The 15,987-nt window shown below is 54.6% G+C and overlaps 1 protein-coding gene across 7 annotated transcripts in view; it reads left to right on the top strand.

Annotated features, from left to right (window-relative positions):
* Nucleotides 1–15,987, top strand: part of ADAMTS16 (ADAM metallopeptidase with thrombospondin type 1 motif 16) — a 142,946-nt gene that overhangs the window by 124,932 nt on the left and 2,027 nt on the right. For 5 of the 7 annotated variants that reach the window (XM_034998826.1, XM_034998827.1, XM_034998829.1 and 2 more), the window contains exons 19-21: nucleotides 8,446–8,647; nucleotides 8,807–9,001; nucleotides 9,747–9,971. In XM_034998826.1, the coding sequence (XP_034854717.1) occupies nucleotides 8,446–8,647; nucleotides 8,807–9,001; nucleotides 9,747–9,971 (622 nt within the window). Of the gene's footprint in view, nucleotides 1–8,445; nucleotides 8,648–8,806; nucleotides 9,002–9,746; nucleotides 9,972–12,397; nucleotides 14,591–15,987 lie in introns of those variants that run through there. The other 2 variants (XR_004678010.1, XM_034998831.1) reach the window with 2 other exon arrangements.

Consider the following 15,987-nt stretch of genomic DNA (forward strand, 5'->3'; position numbering starts at 1 on the left):
ATCACTTAGGGGTAATGCAACAAAATGTGTGTGACTTTTACTGATTGGACGAAGCCCACCCACATTGTAGAGAACAATCTGCTACTAATTAAAAGTCTACTGACTTCAATGTTAACCTCGTCTAAAACACACCTTCACAGAATCATATAGAATAGTGCTTGACCAAACATCTCAGTCGCATGGCCCAGCCAAGTGGCACATAAAATGAACCAGCACAGACCTGGATTCAGCCAGATGGACAGCAGAGAGCAGCTTTGTTGGAGAATCAGGAGTAGATCTGGGGAGACGTGGGAGGGGCTAGAGTCAGAGAGCCAGAAGGGTTCCCCTGCCTGAAATGGGCACACACACAGGACAGCAGGGCCCGAGGGAGGGACTGCGGGCTTTGTGTTCTTATCTCTTGTTGCTGGGAGATGCTCTGTGAGCAGGGATTCGCGTGGGCGAGGAGCTCCCCAGGCAGGATTCGGGGGTTCTCACCAGATAGACGAGAAGCTTTTATTCGTCCCACTGATGAAAAAAAGTTGAGCCAAGGAAAAATGACTTAATAATACACACAGTGCTGAACCTTTATTTTCACTTAAGCTCTAAAAACGTGCATCCATTTTCGGATTCTTTCATGGCCCAAAGCTCCCTGGGGCGAGGACTGCCTATGGAAGGTCTAAGTTGATTATTTGCAATCACATGCCTATTACTGATGGTGTCCAGTTTGAGTTTTTTTAGGAGAAAAGTGAAAGTTGCCCCCATCATCCGAGTGCTGTTCAGTTTAATGACTAGTCTCTCCCGAGTCATTCCAGAGGTTTGACTTAGTTTTCATAGAAACAAGCTTCTCGGTTTTTGTGTTCGTGTTTCATCATGCTACACCAAACTTAATTATATTACATAATGCCAATAACGAGTTCAGCTGGCAGAGGCTGTGTGCAGGGGCAGCTGGGGCCGTGAGCGCTCCCGCGTCACTGGGGGGAGCAGAAGGATGGATGCCGACAACCCAGGACCGCCCGCTCGGCCTGCGTGCAGCACGGTATGGGCAGGGGCTGGGCTGTTCTGCCAGGAGAACGGAAAGGCCGGATGAGTCTGATGGGTCAGATCAGAGCAAGTAGAGAAGGGAGCTCTCCTGAGGCGGGCAGTGGCCCGGAGGCGGGGAGGAGCCCTGCCAGCAGCATGCCTGGTGTCCGCAGAAGAGCAGAACCGATGGAGAGAGCCCCCCGACAGAAACTCACTCAGAGGTACCCAGCCGCTTTGTCCTCCTGAGGGCAGGCCGGAGGCGTGTGACGTAGGAGGTTACATCGGCCTTGCTCAGCACAGAAGCCGCTGGGGTCCCCAGTTGGCAATACGTCCATTATCACAGCCTGTCATGTGCAGGTAAAATCCACGCCCCACGCAGCTGTGCCAGGACAGGGGTGGGTCCGCGCTCCTCAGGGTGGGCTGTCTGGGAGCCTTGGAAGGGTATCGGTACTGGGCTTCGTTACCTTTACTTCTCAGAGCTCGTCATCTCAAGGTTGGAAGCAGTTCCTGTCCGTCCCAGCTCCTCAGTACGTTGGTTCTGGGATGGTCTTTCTTGGGGAAGGGGCCTGAGCTGCTGTGATGCTGTGACCTTGTAGTCCCAGCTTCCCGGCCGTGGGTCTGGGGCCGGGCGTCTGCTTCAGGGCAGTCTGAAAAACCAGGAGCGCTACACGGAACCAGGGCGCTGGTCCCCAGGGGAACCTGGGTGGGCTCTTCTAACTCAGTGATAGGGAATGAAAGTACCTCCAAAGAACCCATTCACCAGGCTCCTCCGCCCCGGGTTCTATTGACGCCTCTTAATTCTCCTCATAGTGAAGTCATGACATGAGTTCCACATGAATGCAGGGGTGGGGGGAGGCAGTGTTGAGCTGTGGGCCAGTGCCCTGAACTGTCCCAAAGAAGAGCAAGGCTTGCATTTCTCCGAGTCATGGTTCTGCTGGTCATCCAGGCCACCAGGTTGGGGAAGGAAGGGCTTTGTAAAAATCCCCATTCAGGACTCCCACCCCTGATTTGTAGTCCCTGGGGAACGGGGGAGAGGCCAGGCATGCAGAGGTGTTCGAGAGCCTCACCAGCCAGCTGAGGTTTGGGAACCTCTGTCTTGGCTCAGGCTGGGCCGCAGGCAGAGTCCAAGGTCCCGTCAGCCCCTTTGCATGCTCCCCTGGCATGAGAATTTGGGATGTTAGACCCAGGGAAGCGGGGGCAGGACCCCCTATTCTGTCAGTACGCAGTCCCAGCTGCAGTCTGGCGCAGATTGCTGGTTTGTCTGCTCTACGTAGTTACCAACCACCCCAATGCGTGTGCCTCCATGCGGAAGTGTTTGTCATCGAGGCAGCTGGGTGTTGAATGGGTTTGGACGAGAGCAGGAGGGAGGCACCCCCGCCCAAGGGAGAAATCTGAGGATGGAAAGGATGCTCATCCTATGAGCAGAGAACAGCCTGGGGGCCCACGTCCCTCACTATCACCTTTGCAACTGCGTTGATGGATGCCCTTGCTTCTTGGGGCTCAGTTTCCCCAGACCTGAGGTGGGATGGTGAAGTCCTCCCCAGCTCCGATGCCCAACCTCCTTTTCCCCGTTTTCCATGGAAACTGGATGGAGGAGCAGTGGCTCAGTGAGCCAGCCTTTCGTCATTATTGAGAATCTAATGATGGCCCTTTGACCTTTTATGAGCCAAAGTTTTGCGCCCGAGTTGACAGAATGCACACACCCTCTGTGGTCAGCAGAGAGAACACCTCTAGATGAAGGACTTTTGCTGAAATAGAATTCGGAAGGCTGTCCAGGAGAGTGGGCTCCATTTCTCCAGCCCGTGTACCCCTCAGATTTTCTCCATGAAGGTGAACACTTGCAGATCTTAGAGATTCTTCTCAAGACAACTTCTGATGATGGGATGGTGAGACAGAAAAATCTGGCACAAATAGCATTTGGCCCCTGAATACTAAAAACTCGCATACCCTTGACTTAGCACAGTCCATAAAATTAATATTCGCAGCGCCCCTTCTGGGGGGAGCTTTTGGTGTCCTTCCACATGGCTTTGTGGGACTGGGCAGAGAAGCCGTGAGTGTGTGTAGGGATGAACACGGTTCGGGCTGGTGTCTGGCTCATCATAAATCTCTCCGTCAGGGTCACAGGCGGGACGGGGTGGCTTGACTTTTGAGGCTAAACACAGTGAAGTAGCTGTCAATTCGCACGCGTCCCAGGGCCCATGGCCGGGGCCACTTTCCCTGTCCAGGCCTCCTGGTTGCTGAGGTCTGGCTCCTGTTCTTGCCAGCCGGGTCAGTGACAGACTTCCCGTTCTGGGGTGAAATTGGGGGCCAGTCCCCAGGGCTGCCCCTAGAGACCGTGTCCAGGACCTGCCGCTCGCAGACCGTGGCGGTGGCCAAGGGGTGATGCGTGTTGGGCATGCTGTTGTCATTTCTGATGCGCTCACTCCTCCACTCTAGTGCGTTTGGGGACAAGCGCATGATTGCTCCAGAAGCTGGGGTGTGAGCAGAGCGCAAGCTGTTTGTCCAGGGACTCTGCTATATCTGCGATGTTCACTTACACATTTAGGCACCAAGATCCTTGGCTCCTGCAGAGCCAGACCCCAAGAGCAGACGGGGCAGGCGCACTCGGGGCCCACGGCGTCCTCCCGGTTCCCCACCACTGTGCCTTCAGCGTCCGGCCTGCCCCTGCTCCTTAACTTGTGACTGACGTTTTTCCTATGAAAAAGGCAGCTTTTTTTCAAGCCGGCATCTGTGTATTGTTGGATGCACATTGTTATCTTTAAAACAGGTTATTTAGGAGAAAAGTGGTGTAGACCTCAAATTCCCTGCATGTGAAGACACGCCCATCTCTGCCCTCAACTCACACAGTCCCCGCCCAGTCGGACCACAGCAGAAGCTGCCTTCCCCCCGGAGCCTGAGCCCTGAGGGCTGAGCCTGGGGGTGCCCACGCTCACAGCCGCAGAGGTCGTGGCAGATGGTACAGGAAGGTCAGAGCAGCCCACTGGACCGTGGCAGGTGCCCCACCGCGAGCCCAGGTCGGCCTGCGCGGGCGGCCGCCTTGTGGTTGCAGCTGAATTTCCATGCCGGGCTTCCCCGTGCCCCACGCTCACGCCTGCGACTAACTCCAGCCGCGGGGGCCTCGTGTTGCCCACGGCCATCCCGCAGGTGCTGCGGCCACGATTCCGTGTGTGTACCTTTGCGAAGGTCAAGGGCTCTCCCTGAAAATGGAACAGCAGAGTGCTCAGTCTTGAAATTTCAAAAAGAATAACAGAAAAAAGAAACAAGAACCAAATTCTAAACTGAAGCCAGCAGTTACGCGCTTTTTGCGAGACTTCCTGATGCTAAATCCACAAGAGGCCCTGGGTGGCCCCGGGTGGGGCTCAGCCTCAGTTAGGCCGCAGGCCCCGTCCCTGCCGCGGGGGCCTGGGTGTCAGAAGGGCAGCCGTGAGCCCAGGGATGCCCAGGGGCTGCTTGAAATACCTTCGCTGGGAATTTGCATTTTCAGAGGAAACCTTAAATAATCAAAACCAAAATGTCACAATTCTTTTTCTAATGGAGAAGACAAAGTCATGTTACTGAGAAGCCGCTGATGATTGGTGACAGCTGGGGATGTTGAGTATTGAACCCAGGACTCCAGGAAAGCCTGCCTGAACTGTGGAGAGACAGTGGTAAAGTTAAGGGGGAGCCTGGAGCTGGGCCGGGCGGGGGAGCCCTCGGCGGGGGAGCCCTCGGCGGGGACGGACCCCGGGGGCCAGGCGGCCGGGTCCTCCAGGTCCTGCCCGGGAAGCCCAGCTGACTCGGTGATACCAGCTACGTGCTTCGTTCTGGTTGGTGGACTGCGTGAAAACAGAACCCAGTGGGCCAAGTACGGCCACCGGTGAGCAACCAGGCACACCGGGCTTCTGCTCCCAGAACCCTCAGACACCAGCACAGAAGCTCGAGGGGATTTTGACTCTTCCCTGAGCTGAAATCAAGACGTTTCCCCAGAGCTCTGCCTGTGAAACAAAACAGACAGTTGGCGTTTCCAGATGCCGTGTGAATGATCTTTGCTCGGGAGGATTTCTTCACGACGTGCAGCCAAGAGAAGGGCAGAGAATGGATCAACCCAGTTGGAACAGCTTAAGACGGTGGAGACAGAAGACTTAACAAGGTGGTGTGAAAAGCCTGAGAGCAGCCAAGCCGTCTTTGCAACCCCAGTGTGGACACACCAATTAGAATTTATAAGGCAGCGGGGTTGGGAGAGCAGAGGTAGGAAATGGGGGAAAACAACAGAAGAGCATCCCAGAGGCTCCAGAGGCAGAACCATGACAGCCTCGAGGCTGGAAACGGACCGTGCATACCAAGGATGCGTCACGTCCGTGGCTTCCCATGAAACAGAAATCACTGATCCCATCGACACCGAAGAATGAAAACATTTCCACAGCGGATCTAGAACAATTCCTACAAAGCCAGCGGTTTCTTTTTAGGTGGCTAAGACTTGGAATTACATAGTTTTCTTAGAAGCACAGTAGAATCTGTTCAGGAGAAACACGGGGTATAAAATAGGAGAAGTGCGCCAGGGCGGGGACACAGCACGGGGACAGGGCCCCTCCGTCCCCCTCAGCCCCCTGTCCCCCCCTCACCACCTCATTTGTCACAGCTTTCACAAGAGTCCAGGTTTTGGCTCTACAGCTGTTTGGGTCCCTGCCCCCTTGAGAACGTGAGGGGAAGGTCACTCTGCTCGGACCTGTCGGCAGGCACGGCACGCCCGGAACTGGTGCAGCGTCCTGATGCCCATGAGCCTCCCGGGGCCTGGAGCCCTCATTCCCTTCTTTACGTATTCCCATACCTTGGTCCCCAGGTATTCCCAACCGCACCTTGGTCCATAGAGACTCTGAAAATACATTTACAAAGGCTTTGCTGTGTAAGCAAAATGGTTGTTTTAGACCTTGATTTTTTTTTTTTTACCTTCTCTTTGTTACTTGAATACAGAAATATAATTAATTCATAAAATAAGTAAGAGACTTAATTTTTTAGAAGTTTTAGGTTTCTAGAAAAACTGAGCCGGCAGTCCCATATTACATAGTCCCCATGCCCCGCCCCCCACACTCAATTTACTCATTATTAGCATCTTACATTAGCATGGTACATTTGTTAGAATTAATAAACCGGTATTGATATGTTATTAACTAAAGTTCACAGGTTATTTGGTTTTTCTTAGTTTTTACGTAATGTCCTTTTTCTGTTTCAGGAACCTATCTAAGACACCACATTATATCTGGTTGTGTCTTCTTGGGCTCGTCTTGGCTCTAACAGTTTCTCAGATTTGTTTTGTTTTGTTTTGTTGGGTTTTTTATTTTAAGTAGACTCCACGCCCAAATTGTAAAACGCTGAATTTAGAAGTTGCATGTATTGCCTGCCCTCCCCTCCCTTTAAAAACAATGTGCACACATGCTCAGAGAAAGAGGCCCAGCCGAAGCGAATGTGAGGCCCAGTCCCAGCGGTCCTCTGGGCAGTCTCCGTCTTCCGCTCTGTGTCCCTCTCTGCATAAGTCGGGTCCCTGCTTCGGTCCTCACGGACCCTCTCCCGTTGGCACGGGGTGTTTCTGAGAGGAGTCTCGTGAACTCTCCACCAGGTGTTCTTGGCTGTTGCTTGACCAGAGTGTGACTATTGAGGTACAGCGTGCGTGTGGGAGGGAGGGTCACAAAGCCAAAGGACAAAGCAGGGGACCTTCACAAATCCCCTGTTTTACCTGAAGATTCAGGAGAAAATCCTTGTTGGGTTAACTCGTACTCAGGGATGGCTGCTGAGTAGACAGAAGCCCCTCGCGGGTTCAGCCAGGGACAGAGGCTCACGGGTGCTCCCCGGGCTTGGCTGTCCCGGGACGTGCCTGCATCACAACCCACGCCAACAGGCTAGGGCCACGCGGGAGAAGCATGGCTGGCCCTCTGAGCTCCTCGCTGCACCAAAGGCACGCCGCGCCACCTGAGTAACAAAGACCATGCTTCTCCTTGCCCTTTGCAGCAGATTTTCAACAACCAGCAGCATGCACCCCTTTGCGCCCCGACGTTACCTGTAGAATTTCCAGTTTTTGCTTGAACGCCCTGAATGGGAAGACAAATACGAGTGAGAATCGTCACGTCCTCTTGGAGGCCAAATGGCTGCCACCTGGGGGGAGCCCAAGGCGTTCTCGCCATAAGAACACTTGTCCCTGGGCCACATTTCACCTCTGACCCTCCTGCCTCCGATGACCGCCCACCCCAGAGTGTGCACCTTAGGGCCTCCTGCGATTTGTTTGTGCAAAGCCAGCGGGTGCTTGTAGACTGTCGCGGGCTTATCTGACCCCCAACGGTGGTACCACTGGCTGAGCCTGCCCAGGTCCATCCCACCTCTGTCAGCGGCCGACATTCATGTCAACAAGAAATACTTTTATACTCAGAAAAGAAAAAAAAAAAAAAGGTTGCTTTGAGAGAGAATATTCTCTACAGCTTCTAAAGAATTCAAAGAAAGATGACCAGACGTTATGGGTCTCCTATCGGAAGTTATCACGTCTGAGGTCATCGTACAAGAAACACGTACGTAAATAAATAGAACCTGTGACCCAGCCTCTGGAGCCAGGTGCCAAGTTAGAGGATGTGTGGAAGACAGAGGAACATGCAAAGGGAAACCACAGAGATGCAATCTGCCAACTATGATCATCAGAAAGAGCTGTGGAGACTCAGTCCAGTGGGTAGTATCGTTTCTGAAACCAGTAAATGGAATAGAAAAAAATAGGTTAAGAACCCATAGAGTAAAGGAGAAGAAAGACCTGCCAACCCATTGCAAACAGCGGACTGTATCTGGATTCTGGGTTCCCGACAAGCAGATGAACTTCAGTTAGGACATTTATGACCCCGCTGGAGATGTAACACTGAATAGCATGGTATTCATGAATAATACGATATTGAATAATATAACATGAATTGATATAATATGAACTATGTGATTTGAATAATAATATAATAATATGCATAATATGACATTAAGGGATCATGGCCTATTTTTTAGATGTCACGGTGGTATTGTGGTTGTTTTAAAAACCAAACAATCCTCATCTTCTGGAGATGTGCACTGAAACATGTACACATCTGGAATTTGCTTCCGCATGCTACGGGGTTGGGGACCTAAGTTGAAGATCATTCAAGTCAGGTGGCTGGGGACACGTGGGGCCTTCCTTTTGCACATGTGTGAAATTTCCCACCTAAAAAGCCAGAGGGCAGAACAGAACACTGTGTTGAGGGGGTCACTTCCAAGTGCAGGTGAATAAAATCAGGGGAGGGGAGAACGATCACCAGGACAGCTAATCAAGGAGGTAGAAGCCCCAGGACCCGGCAGGCTTGGAGAGCAACTAGAAATAACCACGTGCCTGTGGGCTGTGGGTGGGATTCGTGCCGCTGTGTCTCCGGGAGAGGTGGTGCCCCTCACCAAGGTGTCTTTGTCTCCTCCCAGTTGGTCGGTGGGCAACTGGAGCACCTGCAGCCGAACGTGCGGTGGGGGCATTCAGAGCCGGCCCGTCCAGTGCACACGACGGGCCCACTACGTGTTGGAGCGAGTGGCGGCCATCCTGTGTCCGCAGCCCATGCCCTCCAGCCGACAGGCCTGCCACTCTCAGAGCTGCCCGCCCGCCTGGAGCACCGGGCCCTGGGCAGAGGTAAGTGGGGCAGGGACACGTGGGGGGGCAGCCGCTGGGCCCCCACCGGCGGATCGCAGAGCTCAGTTCTCACCGAGCCTTGCAGGGCCTGTGGTTGGACCCCCCAGGCTAGGTCTGATGGACTCCTTGCTGGTGGCTGCCCTCTTTCTTCCCTGGCAGTGCTCTCGGACCTGCGGGAAGGGGTGGAGGAAGAGGTCCGTGGCCTGTAAGAGCACCAACCCTTCGGCCAGGGCGCAGCTTCTGCCGGACGCCGTCTGCGGCTCGGAGCCCAAGCCCAGGACTCATGAAGTCTGTCTGCTCAAGCGCTGCCTCAAGCACAAGAAGCTGCAGTGGCTTGTGTCTGCCTGGACCCAGGTGGGTGCTGCCGGCCCCGGGTGGGTGCCCTGAGCCCCGGGTGAGTGTCTGCCGTCCTGGGTGGGTTCCTGGGCCCCGGGTGGGTGCTGCCAGCCCCAGGTGGGTGCTCTGAGCTCCGGGTGGGTGCTGCCAGCCCCGGGTGGGTGCTCTGAGCCCCGGGTGGGTGCTGCCACTCCCGGGTGGGTGCTCTGGGCCCCGGGTGGGTGCTGCCGGCCCCAGGCTCTGAGCACTCCCTGGGGGGGGAAGAATGGATTTGGACCCCAAGCATGCTTGCTCCCCTCACTTGGCTTCCTGAGGGGCGTTTGTGAGCCCTGGGTGCCCCTGCCTGCCGGTGATCTGGGGACTAGCATCACGCCACAGTAGGGTGGTGCGGCTCATTGGGGCCCCGGGGTTTGGTCTCATCCTCGGGTATTAGATTTCTGCACTCTCTAATATCAGCTGCAACCCAGCATTTGAACATTTCAGCCAAATGATAGCTTCAGAACTACTCCCTTCACGGTTTATGTTTGCCCTGCCCCTACTTAATGCCCCAAAGCGCTGAGCCTTAAGAGCCTCCTTTTTAAAACATAGATACTGTAATTCCTTTTAAAAATGCCAAGGTCTAATAAATCTCATAGAAATTTTACGCTTCTGTTCATGTTCAAGCAGATATAAGCAGAAGACAATTTGACTCTTGCAAGATAGAAAAGACACAGACGCCAGCAAAGAAATATTTTTCACTCACATCTTGTGTTTTCATTTTTAGTGCTCTGTTACGTGCGAAAGAGGAACACAGAAGAGATTCTTGAGGTGTGCTGAAAAGCACGTTTCTGGGAAATACCGAGAGCTGGCCTCCAAGAAGTGCTTGCACCTGCCGCGGCCCGCTGTGGAACTGGAACGCGCCTGCGCCCCACTTCCCTGCCCCAGGCCCCACCTGCACACAGCTGCAGGCCCCCCTCGAGCCAGCTGGTTTGCCTCGCCCTGGTCTCAGGTAGGGTGACACTCAGTCTCCGCAGAGTTGGGAGCTGGCTGGGGCTTCGGTGGGGGACTTTCTGTGAGGGTGTACCCCCAAACCCACTGAGCCAGGTCCTGACCCTTCTCTCCAGAGTGGGTGTGGGGCCCGTGTTCCTGGGTGTGGGTGCAGCTCTCCAAGGCTGGTCTCCAGGGCCCTTGTGCCGTGTTCTACATCATCAGCCCAATCAAGTGTGGGAAAACATGTTTTATTTTCTGTAAAAGCTGGGCAGACGCCCCCAGAGATGCGTGTGAATGCGGAAGAGGTACAGGATCTGGAATAAGTTGGTGATTGTACGTTCTACTCCAGTAACCCTGAGGCCTTGCCCACGTGGGAAGAGGGTGGAGAACCCCGGACTGTCTAGGCCTGCCTGGGCTCTTCCGTGCCCCCACCCCTCCCTCCGTCCACACTGCCTTCCACTCTAAGGAAGAATTCTGTTAGTGTCGTTAACCACCTCTTACCTTGCCCCGTTTCCCGCTTTGGATTCCTGGCAGTCCTCATCCTGGGGCCTGGCTCCCCTCCCTGCCCCTGCCCGTGGTTTTGCTCCTCTGGCCGTGCTCCCTGATTCCTGCCTGTCCCGGGTCCCCTCACTATTCTTGCTCCCACTGCGTTTTCTGCTCATTCTCGGGGTACACCCAGGCCGGAGGGCTGTGTGGGGCTCAGGCATCCTGAGCCCTTCCTGCTGGCCAGACCCCAAGGAGTCTGGTCTCTGCTGGTCTGCGTGGGAGAGACGGGTGCTCACCTCAGTGAGGCCCGTGAACAGGAGCAGAGAGCATTTTCTGACTCTCTAGTCTGTTGGCCGGGCCAGAGGAGCAGAACCATGGGAAAGACCTCTGTCTCATTTGCACATGGCAGCCCCTCTCTGACTCTCCTCTTTGTGAAAGATGAAGGTAGAGGAGACAGAGGGAAGGAGTACGAGGGGTGTTTGGTGGCGGCCAGCCTCTGGGTGCCCACCGCAGCTTCTGGTTCTGTGGATCTTCAAACCTGACGTAGCACTTGCATTTAGAAATATATGAGCCCGTCTCCCGAAAGTATTTAAATGAGAAATTGTTCAGCTTAAATAATTGGAGCAGGGGGCATGTGAACTATATCCTTCTCAAGCATTTTCTGATTTAAGTAGACAAAACGTCTCAATAAGTACAACATTTTCCCAAGTGGGAAACCCCTTTTGTTTTCTTGTGAGCTCATAGTCTTTGCCATGAGATGAAGCAAGGGGTGAGCGAAGAGGCGGGGTCAAGTTTTCTCTGGGACAGAGGTCGTACTTTCTCTGTCCCTCGGGAAGTGTGGGTCAGAGGCACATAGAGGTGGTTCCCGAGACATTTGTCCCTCTGTCAACGGGACACTGAGACTCCCGAAGCTGAGGCAGCTCCCCAGACTCCGGCTGAGCCAGCGTTCAGCCCACTGTGCTTCATTTGGAGACTTTGGGAAAATTTAGAAAAACAGAGGTTTATCATCATTTCGTTTAACTCAAAACCGAAAATACATCTTGCATAGCTTTCTCCAGTCTGAAATATTCAATGTGTTTGTCTAAGAAATCATTTTTATCATAAGCTGCCTGAAGTTCTTATCCAGCGTGACTCATCTATTACGTTCTGAGACTATACCATTTGGGGAGTCATAACTCAAAGGGTTCTGTTTGCTGTAAGCACTGGTACTCAAGACTCTGGATCCCCGAACGGTGGGAAATTGTGGGGCCGTAAAGCATGGCCTGGGCCTGGCTGAACTCTGCCCCAGACAGGTTTATTCTTGTCACAGTCGAAAGATCATGGTTGCTGTTATGTGATCTTTAGGGTTTCTATTGATTTAAATGGCTTTGCTTATCACATTTCATGGCGGGTTGCCTGGTAGGTCTGACTTAAATCATTTGGGTCATTTGGGCTTAGCGTCAGGTGGTTCACATGCTAATTTGGTCTGGGAATGGCTTACTTGGTGACACCTGTTGGACTGTCTGATTCTACGTGACAGAGATGGGAGTGTGTGCTCGGTGCGGGAGTGTGGGGCCTCCGGATTGTTCCAGGGGTTCTTGACCGGGACCGTGCACCCCTGACCTGGAAACCCAAAGGCTCTGAGGGCCAAGGAGCCATGTCGCTGATGATCAGTATGGCAGCTATGACAAGAGTCGGATTAAAGTTGTGTCAAACTCACACACATGCCCACGGGCACACACATGTACACAAGCAATGGGCATCCGTGCACACGGGCATGCACCCACTCAGGTGCACACTCACGCACACACACATGGGCATGCACACTCCAGGGCATGCACACACATGGGCATGCACACACACACACACACGGGCATGCACACACCAGCACGCAGAACACACAGGCTTCCTGCACCCTGCTGTCCAGTTGCCTGTCCACCCCTAAGAATTTGCTGCTGATCTGCTATCTTCGTCTTGCAGTTACGGGTGGACACAGGGAGATAAGAACCTTCTTGCTGACACTGCTGGATAAGGGCCACAGCACATGCCACCCGAGTCGAGGGCGTTTCTATTTGTAAGCCATTAAATTTGTACAAAAACTCCCAGCTGCGATTATGTTTATTTAGAGCAGAGGTTGTAATGATGAGGCCCTCGAGGGCTGTAGTCTCTCATCCTGACCTGAGACCTTGGTCTCGGGGACAGTGGGGAGCGCCCCGGTGGGGAGCAGCTGCAGACTTGGAGAGAGAGCACCCCGCCCCCCAGGCCCCAGGAAGGAGACAAAAAGGGAGAAGCGTTCATGGGTCTCCCCGGAGGGGAGAGATGTCATCACAGTGGGACAAGGAAGGTATGAGACCTCAGACTCTCAGGAATAAAAGTGGATTTGTTTACTAGCTGTTCCTGAGTTCGGGAGCTGAGCCTACCCTGCAAGAAGCCCTGGGCACTCTTGGGTCCCGTGAATGGGGTGGGGCACGAATAGAGCCTTTGAATAGAGCCAGCCAACCATCAGCCAGGAGCTCAGAGCAGCAGGCATCCCCAGCCTTTTGCCGTCAGGCCAGAGACGCACAGTCATCCCTGTAATTTAAAAGAAACCCAGAGGCAGACATTATTTTGAAAATGTATCTCTTTGGATTTCTGATAATGACTAAGAGTGATGATCAGTTTTCCCCAGTCACCTCTTCAGAGCAAATGTAGCGCCTTTGGTGCAGGATGTCCAACAAAGCATGGGGATTGTTCCTGAGACAGACGAAGTCCAGAAGGGAGAGCGTTTTCAGGATTTCAGTGTTCTGGAAAATGTGCGCTTAGCAGGTCGCCGCTCAGACCCCCGGGGAGTCTGAGACTGGCACACCCACAGGGGTCGACTCCGAGGGCGTCAGCACGGAGGGCTCCCAGGAGGTGCCATCACATTCGACAAGGTTGTTGAATCCTGGGATGGCAAGAAGACCCAGTTTGCTGACCTCGGGGTGGGGGGACGCTCCCCCTGGACCACAGCTGATCCCCCCTAGTCGGGCAGTCTTGGAAAGGGCCCTGCCTTAGCTGTGCCTGGCCTCAGGCCTTGGATGAGGGAGGCAGGCATGTGGAGTTGAAGGACGAGAGGCAAAGCAGGGGCCCAAGGACCTGGAAGAGGCTGGTGTTCGTGGAGGGAGCAGCCCGGGGATGTTCTTCAGAGGGTGATGCTCCTGCTTCACCTCCTGCGCCCCCGCACGGGGGGCTGGAACTGCCTCACTGCCCCCTCAGCAGAAAGACCCAGAATTGCCCACCGGCAGGCCATCCTTTGCCCCCGGCGAGTGTGGGCCTCAGCAGGAGACACAGACCGTAAAGAAAAACGTTTGCGAATGTTGCCGAGCTCCGGTGGTGGCCCTACCAGGGCTGAAAGCAAGAAGAGGCCCCCCTCGAGGAGGGGCACCGGGTCCTCCCTTGTCTGCAGCAGGGACACCCGGGCAGAAGTAAGCAGGTTCGGGGGGGGGGGGGAGGCAGTCCACGAGGCTGCCAGGTGACAGTGACACAGGAAGTCTTGGCCCCTTTATGAGACGGCCGGCTCCCCTGATCGCACACTGGCCCTGTGCACACTCTACTCGGACTTAGATGTGGCCGGACTTGGCTCTGAAAACTAAAAGACGAGAGGAAAAAGTAATTGCCGACGCAGCTCTGGTCAGCTAGAGGGTGGCTCTGCGAGCCTGGCCCGGCCTCCAGCTGAAGCGCTGTGCGGAGAAATGCAGGATCTCAGGTCCCACCCCGGCTGCCGAAGCTACAGGTTTGGGATGGGCCCAGCAGGTGGCTGGCCTGCACGTCGGCTTCGAGAGCCGCTGACCTGGGCTGGAGCTATCAGCCATGGGGCCTGGATGGATGGCCCTGGCACTCGTCCCCGCGTGTAGGTCGAGGGACAAGGGCAGTCCCCCGTCTCTGCAGCACATTGCCCCCCTGCATCCTGCCATGCACAGGAAGAATTACCCAAAATGCTCACATTAAACCCCATCAAGTTAAAGAAGATGCCATCGGCTTTGACTTCCAGATCCAATCCCAGAGTCTCTCTTCACAAAGCGTGAAGGATCGCAGTTCGAGTAGGGACAGGAAATCCTGGGGATGGGCGACTCCCTTGCGTCCAGCACTCGGCATCCAGTGCCTAGATCGGCCCCTGGTACGTGGGAGGGAGTGATTCAGGTTGTGAATAAATGAGTCTGTGACAAAAAGAGTCAAATCACTTCTTCATGATTTTAAGTGGTGCAAAATGATGGCTAGATCTCTTGTGTTCAACTGAGACACGTCGTTAGCAAGACTGGACTTCGGCCCCGGCTGAGGCCAATGCCAGGAGCTCTGCCGATGGCAGAGAGGTCGTGGACGCGAACAGATGCAGATGTGATGCGGGCGAAGCCGTGAGCCCTGGGCCAGTTCCTCAAGCTCTCGGTGGGGCCATAGCTGGGAGGGGCTCGGAGGGCCAAGTGCAAAGCTGGAAACATGCTGCGGCGGCCTGCTCGGAGAGGTGCAGTAGGCAGGGGGCAACATGGGGCTCCATCATGGATGAGGCTGCTAATTCCGACGCCAGACGCGGATCTGCCCACACCGTTCTTCTTTTTCTGATTGCTGCAGTCATTTATTGAACCTGAGTTATTGACGACTTTCACCGAAGTCGGGCTTGAAGAGAAAGGGCTGGGCCTCACGGAAACGTTCCAGACCCACGTGCATATCAGCGGGAGCCCTGCGTCTTCACCTCCGGGGACCCTGCTCACAGCGGGTCCTGGGAAAGAAGCAGGAGAGCAGCGGGCTTTTCCCTTGCAGGCTGACCTCAGCTGTGGAAAGCCAGCCCAGGGCGGGCTAAGTGCACTTGCTCGAAGGGGGGTCTGGCGTGCCGTCTTGTACATTTTGGCAACCAGCCTGTGCCGTGGACATACCGGTTCTGCACAGATCTATCCTTGCATTTTACAGGATTTAGCGTCCCCAGCACGCTCCAGACGACTGCAATGTTATCTGACCCCCTCTTCTTGCAGGTGCTCCTTAATTGCCTACATTCTTGACATTTTTGAACGAGGAGCCTTTTTGGAACACAATTTACGTAATTCAGTGAAGACTTCAAGTAGCTCTCTGGACAGATTCACTGCTTGCTGGTTGGGGCTCCTCCGTCTCTCTGATGTCTTGCCCACCATCCAGCTCAGATGGACCCGCGCACATAGTCTGTAGGCTGTGCGCCTGGCAGCTGGGGGAGGATGACCTAGCCGTGCGGCTCATCCGTGCCCTGGTTCCAGTGTGCTAGATTGCCTTAGAGTACCAGGGCCTATGTGTTCCAGAGCCATGCCCAATGGGAGGATGCCAGCGAGCCCAGGCTCCTGGTGTGGCCACCTCCAGGCAGGCATCCAGACTCCGGGAACTTGGGGTCTAGAAGGGACTTCGTTTCATCGTGCCTCTGTGGAAGTTGGCTTGTCAAGGTTTTCCCTGGCAAGAGTCCCAGAAAAGGTGCCTGAGTGATGGCCTTCCACGAAGGGCATTGTTTCTGGTTCTAGCCCCAGAGCCCAGTAGACCCGGGGAACGATCCTGGTACCCCCAGATATGCTCCAGTTTCCTTGTGTTCAGCAGACACG

The sequence above is a fragment of the Mirounga leonina genome, unplaced genomic scaffold, assembly GCF_011800145.1.
Source record: "Mirounga leonina isolate KUSES-001 unplaced genomic scaffold, KU_Mleo_1.0 Mir_95, whole genome shotgun sequence".
Taxonomy (NCBI): Eukaryota; Metazoa; Chordata; class Mammalia; order Carnivora; family Phocidae; genus Mirounga; species Mirounga leonina.